At 36.6% G+C, this 12,006-nt stretch overlaps 1 protein-coding gene across 1 annotated transcript in view; it reads left to right on the top strand.

Annotated features, from left to right (window-relative positions):
* LOC110382099 (protein madd-4) overlaps nt 1-12,006 on the top strand; it is a 374,672-nt gene that overhangs the window by 291,093 nt on the left and 71,573 nt on the right. Inside the window, exons 5-6 of the mRNA XM_064041070.1 lie at nt 1,009-1,110; nt 11,793-11,936. Of these exons, the coding sequence (XP_063897140.1) occupies nt 1,009-1,110; nt 11,793-11,936 (246 nt within the window). The remainder of the gene's footprint in view (nt 1-1,008; nt 1,111-11,792; nt 11,937-12,006) is intronic.

Raw genomic sequence — 12,006 nt, 5'->3', positions numbered from 1 at the left:
TAAAGGGCTGTGTAGTTTAAGAAAAGAATATATTAACTAGTTAGCGCTATTTTTGTTGTTTTATTCTAAGATACACTAAGAACTGTACCGTATTTCTAAGTTAAACTTAGCTTAGTTACCAATTAATAGACAACCATCATTTGCGCAAACAAAGTACCTAACTCGATTCCAGGTCCTATTCTTTAAGTTCTTTAACAGTCGTTCCACAATATCAAGAATTTCCAAAATCTAACAATCCCCTGACGAAGCCTGAAAAGTTTACCGAAAGAACTCAATTTTTAAAGTCCAGAAAAATGTCATAATAAGAAATAATTTTAATGTAAGTCTCGAATGGCTTTTCTGGTGATTTTCTATCCTAATGTGTATAAATTACTATCTTAACCCACGAGAAATACACACGACTCTTTACAAATATTATTAAAACCCACACCCCTACTGACCTGTCAAGATCATCTGCATAAAGTTTTATATGGTCACGAAAGTGGACCACGGAATAAGGTCACCAGCGTTGCACAGCCATTTACTGCAGGTTCCACCAAGTGATTTAGTGGGTGTAAAACTCGAATGTTACATACTGTTTTTTTGAAAAAAAACCGGTTTTGGGCTTGTTGGTTTTGTGGCTTGCAGGGCTAAAAGGTTTGGTAAATCTTTTAAGTGATGGAAGCTTGTTTGTGAGTTGTTAGTGACGAGTGAGTGATGTTTGTTAACCTGAATACGACTATGAAATGTGATATTGAAAATGAAAGAAGGGATTCATGAGTAGTTAAAAATAGCTTTTATTTCGAGATGGAGACATGTACAACCAAGGTGAACTTTGTAAAAAGTTATAAATAATTTTGCTACAACGTTGATCTAAGACTATATTTATTTTTATTAACCGGCCTGATATTATTCCTATTCAGCAAAACCAACTCATGTAGTATCAACTCTATATTAGAGAAGTGACATCTGTTAAACTATTGAAAAAATATATAATTGTTTACTAATTATACTTTGTCTTTGTTCCAGATACCGCACATAATATGCGGTCACCGGCATGGACACGACATATCGACTGAGGACCCGGAGACCATTGAGCAGCATCACGACAACACCACGCATCATGGAAAGGTTAGTACTCTGTCAAATGACGTTAAAAAACATTTTATTTAATACTATCGACTTTAGCAGTAACTCCTTTTTTCGGTTTCACGACAATTTTTTTGAGTGTGCAAATTACCTGGCATTTTCTCTTCGCCATTTTGAGCACAAATGACTGTACTGTCGATGAATACCTACTAATAATGCACTTCACTTTTGAGGACTCTCTTCTGTAAATTTAATAAAATGATATTGATTGAATTAGAAAATAATTAATGAATTTAATTAATTAAAATGATATCGTCAATACATTCCAATTTTCAGTATTCAGATAATTGAAGCAAGATTAACCTCACTTTTCAAATTACGCCAGTTATAATTTGACCTCAATAAAACTAATCAAAACAAAAATACGAGCTATACAAAGGCTTAAAAATTCATAGATGCCAAATCTCCTTTCTCATATCCAAACAGCCTATCTACTAAAAACTATTTTGTCATCTAAAAAAAACAGATTGGTGTTATCAAATATACGAATCGGGCGTTTTTTTAGAAAATAAACTGTTCATTTCACAGCCGTCGGCGGGGCGTTAATAAAAACATCGGGCTTTGACGTTTCAATCAAAGCACTTTAAACCCGGTTCAAATTAAAACTAGACAAAACACCATCAAAATGCTTTTTTGCAACATACTGCAATAAATGAACAATTTGCTTTTTCTGCTCTATTTTGATTTGGTAGGCACGATTTTGCTTGTGTTTGAGATCCGTGTAAATATTTAGTTGGTAAGTTATTTAAAAGTGCCAGCTGTAAATTTGATGAAATATTTTATAAATAAAAAAAGTATCAAGTAACATTCTATCTCATTGGATCCAAATGCAACCAGATTTTAGTTTAATTTGTATTCACACAACATTATTAAGTTAAACTCAATAAATAAATCATTTATCATCGTCATCTACCTTACCTACCTTACCTTTTCCTAAATATCTAGATCGGCTTCCAGTCTAACCAGATGCATCTAAATACCAGTGTTTTACATGGCACGACTGCCTCTCTGACCTCATCAACTCAGTTCATAAAATTTCCTATTACCTCTGACCTAAGTTTCCAGATAACAAAATACCATGTCACTTTCTCCAAATTAAATGACCAGTAAAAAGAAAGGGAACCACTCAATAAAACCTAACAGCTGATGTAGGTTAAATACTACCCACAGCGTCGAGTAAAGGGCGACAAACGACTGTAGTGCCACACGACTCAGTGGCACTAAGTGACGGGGCATTTAGTGGCGTGGCACTGGGGGCACTAGCCAACAAGACGGCAATAACAACAAACGCTTTTGCGCTGAAATTTACAATCGAAACGTTCGCGTCAAAGGGTTAAGCAGTGGTTTAAGGGATGAGGTTACAGCGATTGTGGATGGTTTAGTGTTAAAATACATTTTTTACATTTTCAAGTCATCATCATCATCATCATCAGCCTATCGCAGTCCACTGCTGGACATAGGCCTCTCCAAGTGCACGCCACTGAGATCGATTTTCGGCTTCTCATTTCATTTTCAAGTGATTTGTATCAATGAGAAGAGGTGTTTTGGGTAACAATTGAGATGACAAAATAGATCGTGGCAATAAGAAGAAAATATTAGGATGTTCAATGGGCTACGATTTAGATTTTTCCTGCAGACACCAATTGTTGATCAAATCATTAACCTTGTATAAATGTTGTACTGTAATTTTGACCACTTAAAGGTAGCATTTTTTTAATTATTGTTTACTTAAAATTTTGATTGCTAGCTGCGGGATTCTTCGAAAGAGTTACCGCGGCCCTCGTTCACAAAAGGCCTACGAAGGAACATGATGGGTTTTAGTCAGCAAGAATCTGACACTCCCTCACTGCTCCGCGAGTCATTTTATGATTTTCAATAAAAAAAAAGATTTTGATTGCTATACTCTTGGAGTGAAAGAGCTGGTACAAAAAAAAACATAAATCAGATGTTCCCTAGATGTACATATGTACTATGTAGGTACGTTAAAAAATTCACTCTCTCTCCGCCTATACCTTGTCCATCAATACTGTCGTATATGCAAATTTCAGCCCTCGGGTGTACAACTTCAATTTGTCAGCTACCCCTTGCCGCCATTTTTAACCCCTGCTCTCTTTCACAAGGACTTGTACCTCAATAATTAAATGCGATCTACATTTGTACCGATCTTTATATTTTTTTACGATTCTGTCTGTGTGTTTTTGGGTTTTATTTGGTATTTCAATTTGAAAATACGAAAGGAGATAAAAAGAGTTTTGAACTTTTAATCAAATCGTCACTTGCTTTTTTGTCACGTTCTTTCTCTAATTATATTTGGACCGGGTGCACAGATGAACCCCAATGTATCTGGTTAGACTTGAACCCGGCAGTAACAGTATTGTACATAGACCTCTGCAACTGAATTACCAAATTACCCTTGGCAAGGCTATGCAAGTAATAGGTGATTCTTACATATTTGTTTATTAGTCAAGGTTATACAATGCTTTCACATATTTACTAAGCCTGTATTACATTCGACCTTTTTTTTTTAACGACATCAAAAATCATCAAATGAGGTTCCGCTGTGGGTTAGCAAAGGTGAGGGAGTGTCAGACTCTTACTGACTAAAACCGTCGTGTTCCGTCGTAGGCCTTTTATGTGCCAGGGCCGCAGTATCTCTTTCGAACAGCAGCCCCGGATTCGACCTCATCTCGATTTGAAAAGAATCGTATTTAGGTATTGATCTCCACCAATTTGTTAAAGTTATATCATTTATCATTGTAAAATATAATTCTTCAAAACTCATCCTCATTTTCTAAGCCACGATCTAGATACAATACGATACCTATAACAGTAATTTCAGGCCATAAAAATCCTCGGAAGGCGCACAATAGAAATAATGGCCTGAGTATGATATACAATGCGCTCAGCACGACGGCAATAATCGTAACGTTGGGATTAAACATTTATATGTAAGGTTGCAGACGAGCGACTAGATTGTCGCAGACGTCATGTTTTGAAAAGTTTACATAGCCACATTTTAGTAATTTAGACAAGATTTTTAGATACATAAAGAATATACACACACATAAAACATGTTTCAAATCAGACTAGAAAAGGCTTCTTTCTTAGAATAAATGAATAAATACTGATGCCAAATCACGTTATTGCCTAAAACAATTCTCAGGAATCTCAAAATCTTAGGAATGAAAAACACTGCTATATGATACAACGAACCAAATTTCTAGACTGGTGAAATTGAAAGATTCTCGAGTAGATCATAGACACGCAAACGCAGAATAAGACGGCCACCAACTAAGAAGTATCTTGGGTCTTACTAGACCATGCCACTTCCAATCGGCCATTTTGTAAATTAACGATGAAGGCCAATGTTCAACAGTCACGACAAAACGCAACGACTCAAAAGTCGCAAGCCTACACCCCATACATCATACGCTTATGCCTGTAGAATTACACCGTCATTCCGTATGCATGGTAGCACCACCACAAAACGACATGAGACACAAAAAAACTCGCAAATGAGCACTTATTGTCTAATGCTCGTTATTTTCCAATAAAGAATACCGTAGCTACGCCGTAGCAACGCCGCTACGCCGTAGCAGCTACGCGGCTACGAGTTACAGTATAACATTTTATTAAAATTCTGTTTGTTTGAAGATGTAGAAAAAATGTGGATGCTTCTCTTCAGAGCATGAAATTAATTTCTTCTGGTATGTTTTACTGATGTTGGATGTTATGTTGTAATGAAATATTCGTATGTAGGTCAAAGTATTGTAAGAAACAAATTACAATAAGAGAGTTGTATTTAATTTGTCATAATCTATTCTGCTACCAAAGACATGTACTGTGTTCCAACATAATGTGAATCTATCCAAAGTACACACAAATACTGCCGAAGAGCCGATGTGTGTGTATGTCCTTAACAAAACTGGGGTGGCAAGATTGAAACTAAGAATGCAATAGATATTTATTATTATTTGTTATATGTCGGATAAAAACAATAACTAACAGAAAAAAATATGATCAACTTTTTCTACTAGTCACTTCAAATCATATTAAAAAACTTCATCCTAAAAATACAACAAAACACTTCTCCTAACCCTGGAATCAACCCCCATACCTATTACCTATACCAATACCCATAACCCGTGCATTGACCTTCCCCAACCATTACCGACTATTATCCCGATACTGAAAACAATTCGAGTGACTTATCCCCACGGAGGAAGGAAAGATAGCGGAGATACCATAAGGAACGTAGGTCAGGCGCCTTCTTGTAGGTCAAGCAACGTATGGGAGGCAGGATCAGTTACTAGAACTTGTCAAATCAAGACAAATCTGTCGAAGCTTTGGTCTTTATTAATTGGCAAGTTCATTTTTAGGGTTCCGTAGCCAAAGGGTAAAACGGGACCCTATTGTTTTCGCTTCTCTGTCCGTCCGTCCGTGTCACCAGGCTGTCTCATGAACCGTGATAGTTAGAGAGTTGAAATTTTCACAGATGATGTATTTCTGTTGCCGCTATACCACAACAAATACTGAAACTATAATTAAACTAGCTGGTGCCCGCGACTTCGTCTGCGCAGGTTTAGTATTTCGAACAAATTGTAGCCTATGTGTTATTCTGATGTATTAGCTATATTATTGTAAAGTTTCATTAAAATCCATTCAGTAGTTTTTGCGTGAAAGAGTAACAAACATCCATACATCCATACATCCATACATCCATGCATACAAACTTTCGCGTTTATAATATTAGTAGGATAAATATTTTGCTCATTTTTGCTCTGGTACGGAAACCTTCGTGCGCGAGTCCGACTCGCACTTATCCGGTTTTTTTTTAAATTATGAGTAGGTTCTAAAAAACGTTAATCATCCCCCAAACACCCACATTTTGTGCTACTTTTTAGGAGATTTTGCGTTATGACATCTCCGCTAGCCATTTCGTTCTCCGTGACCGAAAGCAATTCAAGTGACCTCTCCGAACAAAAGGTGTTAACGTAAAACAGTAGTTTATAGCACCATCACGTACCCTTAACTTCTTATACTTACTTAGTTTTATTCCGTTTATGTGCACTAAGAATCATCGAAAGGATCAACATTCAATTGTCAACGTAATGCCTTTGGGATAAAGTCGCATTTTGATTGTATTGCTCTAGGAGTTGTGAAGCATTTAAACTCAGGGTGTGAATACCTTTTGGACCATTCTGTTCCTTTTAAAAAAAGTCCTACCATAGCGTCAATGTCAATTTTGGTAAATAAGTATCGGGTGTGTCGTACCTAATCACATTAAATCACATATATGGTGAATTGTAAAAAATAAACCTAATCCATTCAGTGGTTGAGCCAAAGGAGTAATTTTTCGTTTTCATAATTTACATCATATGTGTAAAGCAGAGATGAAGTTAGGAGTATCGAATGTTTTGAAAGCTGTAATTTTCGATCACAATACCTCTAAGATTTTGATCCCCTATTTTAATCACAATAAAATAGAACAAAAGCTCTCTCAAAAGACATCCCTGCATTACAGCTAAAAACAAAACTGCAAATCTTTTCAACATTTTCGAAAAATATCCATCTTTTTAAAGCCATACACGAAAATTCAGTAACAATTACATATTCCGGTCATGTGAAGTAAAAACATCACGCTCACCAAATCTCTTCCTTATTCGCTGGCTGAATCGCAAATGTGTTCTGAAAAATTGTGAACAAAACCAAATGTATTGTTTCTGAAAGATTAGCTCGGATGTGAAATTGTTTTGCTTGAATTTTTGGTAGTGACGGGTTTTGCGGGTTAAGATGATGAGTGTGTAGATTTTTTTTTTGTATTTTTGATGACAAATCATTGAGATTGCGAGATATTTTATTAAGGTTTCTTTTATTCAATTGTCAAGACGAGTAGTTGTGTTAGTACTCATAAAATAGGCTAATTAATAGCTTACTGAAGAGTAAAATATGTCCCGATTGCTCATATGTAAAGAAATGTTAGGCAAGCATTTTATATTAAGCATTTTCAGTTGCAGTTTTTATTTGTGACTAGCTTCTGCCCGCGACTTCGTACGCGGATCCTGTCCCTTATGCCAGCGACTACGGGGTCAGCAAAATCAAAGATCTGAATAGTCGCAATAGACGTGACCATAGGGATAAAAGTAGTGATTCTAATTAGTCCGCATTTAAGTTGTGTGAGGCAAAAATATTACACGTATTACTACTATTACATTTATTACGTAAAAAAACATTAAATAGATGACAAAGTCGTGGTGACTTAGTGGAATTCGTGGTGGTTTAGTGGGTAGAGAACCAGTCTCTCAAGTATGAGCGTGTGTCTTTGATTCCAGGTCTGGCAAGTGCCTGCCAATGCAACTTTTCTAAGTTAGTATGTACTTTCTACGTATATTTTGGATACTAATGACCGTTATTTGGAGGGGATGTTAAGCTGTAGGTTCCGACTGTCATTGAACATTCTTGGCAGTCGTTATGGGTAGTCAGAAGCCAGTAAGTCTTACCAAGGCGTGTTGGGTTGAGCGGGTAACCGGGTTGTGGAGGTCAGATAAGCAGTCGCTCCTTGTAAAACACTGGTACTCAGTTGAATCGTGACTGGATGTCGACCATAACATAATTGGGACAAAGGCTCTTGAGATAATAACGACAATAATAATGAGATATAGGCACCGCAGGACATCTGAGGCTGATGACGGGGAGTAGCGACCCCGCGGGGCTATATATACTGAGTTCTCCAGGGAGTGTATACTGTCCCCCATCTCCGGCCGGTCGGAGTGAACCATGACGGGGGTAGGTCTCACGCCTCTGGCTTGGCTTGGCCGTTCAGAGTGGAGTCGCTAGAGCAGGATTAGTAGCCCTGCTCGGAGGGTAGGTGCCTCATGGTAAGCACAGGGAGCGCGTAATCTGCGTTTAAAGTCCGCCGAGGTATCCTCACCCTTCAGCTGCTCATGTCCCTGTTGCCCTCTTGTTGCTATTCATTGACTGGTTCCCGGGGGCCCAGTAAGTGAGGTGGAAAGTCTCCACCTGCCGTTTTTACATGTACCTAATACATTGTCATCCACTAACATCCCATCACAATAGCCCAAGTAGTTTTCGTCCATAGTTAGCAATAGTTTAGCACAGAACCGGGGATTGTCTTTTTTTTAACGACGTCCACCGGGGATTGTCCTTGGGTTCATTTCTATAGTGTTTAAAGGGATAATCGTCGGTTTTGTGTCACCATTTCATTAAAGTTGTCTCAAAAGGGCTTCAGCGTGTTGGCTTCGGCCCCACGTTTGCTAAAAAGTCATATCTTCATATGCTTCATATAGTCTAGCAGGGCTCCTAGAGTTCCACATCAGGTATTTTACATCTTCAATTTTTATAAGTCAAGTCAGAGAATGCTTATCAGATTGAACAACTTTTGCTAAAACGTCATACCTCTATATGCTATAGTCTAGCTGGGCCCCTGGAGTTCCACATCAGGTGTTTTAGATCCTCAATTTGTATAAGTCAATAGAAAGTGCTTATCAAATTGAACAACTTTTGCTAAAACGTCATACCTGTATATGGTACAGAGAAGCTGGGCTCTTGGGGTTCCACATCAGGTGTTCCAGATCTTAAAATTTATTATCTCAACTGAAAATGCTCATCAAATGAAACAATTTTTGCCATAGCACCATTTTTGTATCTCTTATAGTTTTGTTGGTCTGTTGGAGTTCTGCACCAGGTCTTCAAGTTTCGAAGATAAATTATAGCCTATATGTTGACCAGGCTTAATACTGATACAACAAAGAAAAAATCATTGAAATCCGTCCAGTGGTTCCGAAGATTAGCGTGTACAAACAAACAGACATACAGACATACAGACATACAGACAAACAGACAGATTTTTTTTTTTGGATTTGTGCTCCACTACTGATTCTAAACCCCACCCAATTATTATTTTTTTAATGTATTCAATGTACAGACACAGTTTTTTTACAGATTTATTATATGTATATAGATAATTGCCTGGAAAATTTATCTAATGGCATGTTGCTTAAAAATTAAGCGTCAATTTAGGCATCGTGAGAATACATGTAAATAAAGTTTTTCCTCACTTTCTTTTTTTTTCACCTCATTTTCACCTCATTTTCTTTCAGAAAAAAATAATGTACATAAAATTGTATAGCGATCAATCCCAGGAAATAAATGCCCATAAACCTCTGAAATCACATCACAAATTGCTGAACAAAACCCAAAATTCAAATCAGAAAGTAATCCAAAAAGATCCCCTTTATCTGACAAAAATATACCCAATTATATGCTCAGTTGATTCAGTTGCCGAGTCAATCAAAATATATGTAGTACTAGCTGTTTCTCCTTGTTTCACTCGTGTGTCGAGGACCTACTTCTCGTTCTGGGATAAAATATAGAATATGTTAGGGATAGTTTTCGCCATTGGTTTTATTTACCCGCTTTATGTAGGTACTACATTGCTTTTTAGTATGGAAATAGCCTATAACAGCATTTCTCAATAAATGGGCTATGTAACACTGAAATCATTTTTTCAAATTGTACAAGTGGTTCCTAAAATTAGCATGTTCAATCAAACTCTTCAGTACCCAATGTAATAGCTGTAACCAAACATAAAAAATAAAGCATCTTTATGATATTAGTAGGATTTAATGGCGAAAAAAATCTTGAAATCACTCCAGTACTGTTAACTTACTACACACTTAAGTTCACTCACTACACACTTACATACAAACATACACATCTTTCCTATAATACTACTCTAGATATACCTTCACGGTATCATGTCCACAAGCTAGCGATATAAGGGGTGAATGTATAATTTTATTCCAATGGCATTCACATCACGTTTCCTACGGCGGGTTTATAATGATGTTATTTTGTGCCAACATAGAAGCTGAAGGATTTAGAGAGTTACGTATTGGGTAAACTAATTTTATGTATGTTGTTGTGTGTGTGGGTTAGTTGTGTAGTTAAATAGTTAAGGTAAAAAGAGCTTGTTTAAATCAGAATTGGGTCCTGAATCGTGATCAGTCTAACGGCCAGTTTCTTCATCATCAAAGTAACGGTCAAATTCAATTTTTCTATTAGTTTTACTGTCACTTTAGCCTTGAAAAAACGAATTTGACCGTTACTTTTACTTTAGACATTACTTTGACTTTTACTTTTGCTTTAACTTTTGATGAAGAAACTGGCTGTAAAGTGTATTCTGAAATGGAATTGACCTTAAAATATTTATACCTGAAAATAGTATATAAAGACATTTTGTTCAATATTTGATTTAAAGAGAAAGAAAATTTGTTACCATCAACAACTGTGGAATAATATTTAATTTTGCTAGTTAAGCAAAATTAAATATTATTTATATAGTGGGCAAAAATTAATTTCATATTCTATACCTAATACTTAATTCTACTATCAAACTCATATATTGTAGCTCCTCTACTTAATTCATGTACCTTCTTTTCAAAAGAACCACACCATGACTACAAAAAAAACACATTTTATTGACATAAAAACCAAAAAAGGCCTTTCAAAACAGCGTTACCACCAAAAAAAGAACTAACAGGCTTTCAAAAATACTTTAGTTAGTAAAATGGCTTTCTATGTTTGCAAACTGAGTGCATATCTGCAGAGTGATGCAGAGCTTAACACAATCCTGCAGAGCCGTGTCAATACTGCTAGAACGGTCACTTTTATCGAATTTTCCGATTCAAGTAATCCGGCCAAATTATGGAAACATACGGCTGGGGAGTTGGGAAATAGCTGTTGGATGTTGAGGATTAAAATGTGGTGTGAATGTCAAACGTTTTGGTATCAAAAACTATGTAGGGATATTTTATATAAATCTTTTAACCTACTGACTACTAAGTGGGGAATTACAAACTAGTTAGTCTGTTTTAAAATATTTGTGTTTTTTAACGCTTTGTGCGCCTCCCTGGATTGGAGAAAAATTTACTTGTAAAGAAAATATTCTGAGAATATATTAACGGTCTATTAATACCTAAGTCATTTTCTTGTTAAAACACTATAATTATCGAAGAGAAATAGCTCATTTTTCCCTACAATCATTGGCTCATAATGAAAGGTCCCCAACTTCCCCAATATAAGCGTTACGTATCACATTATCATCCCGTATATTTTCATCGAAGCGCATCGCATTGTGACATCGCATGCGATTACTGCCGACTGTACCGACAGCCGATCACTTCTGCGCGCGACTGTACGTCACTTCGTAACGGTAATGGCGTTAATGATTTATGCATTATCTCATTTTATATTTGTTGCGTTAATTTTAATGTGATTTTACGCCTTTTTGACTTAATTTTGGTAATAAGGCGTATACAGGGTTACTGGTAAGTATACCGCATCCTTTCAGGAGGTGATAGTATAGGTCAATACGGATAAATTTGACCATGGGATACACTGGACAAAAGTTAATCCGTTTCAAGATAATCGAATTTCAAGATCTTTTCTTTACAAGTCGTCTAGGTACACGTATAAATTTTTATTATTAAAAATCGTCTATATGTGACTGAATCTCCTGCTTATCACATATTACCCTATAAAATGATGCAATAAAATGTATTGATAAATATATCTCACGGTGGGAAATTGCAGGTGCTCAATACCTTGTAATACAGCTCTTCTCTTCTCCATCTCATCCCCAGGACCGCGGCGGCTGGTCTCAATGGAGCGAGTGGTCGCTCTGCTCGAGGACGTGCGACGGTGGCGTGTCGCGTCAGCTCAGGACCTGTGCCTCCCCGGCCGGGTGTAGGGGAGAACCCGTGCGGTACAAGATTTGTAATATGCAGGTGGGTGAAGTTTAACAAGAAAAAATCTTTATGAATATTTGTGTGCAACATTTTTATTAATTGGTTAGGG

This window comes from Helicoverpa armigera, chromosome 24 (genome assembly GCF_030705265.1).
Source record: "Helicoverpa armigera isolate CAAS_96S chromosome 24, ASM3070526v1, whole genome shotgun sequence".
Taxonomy (NCBI): domain Eukaryota; kingdom Metazoa; phylum Arthropoda; class Insecta; order Lepidoptera; family Noctuidae; genus Helicoverpa; species Helicoverpa armigera.
The sequence above is the reverse complement of the archived record's forward strand: the minus strand, read 5'-3'. Positions and strand labels throughout refer to the sequence as shown.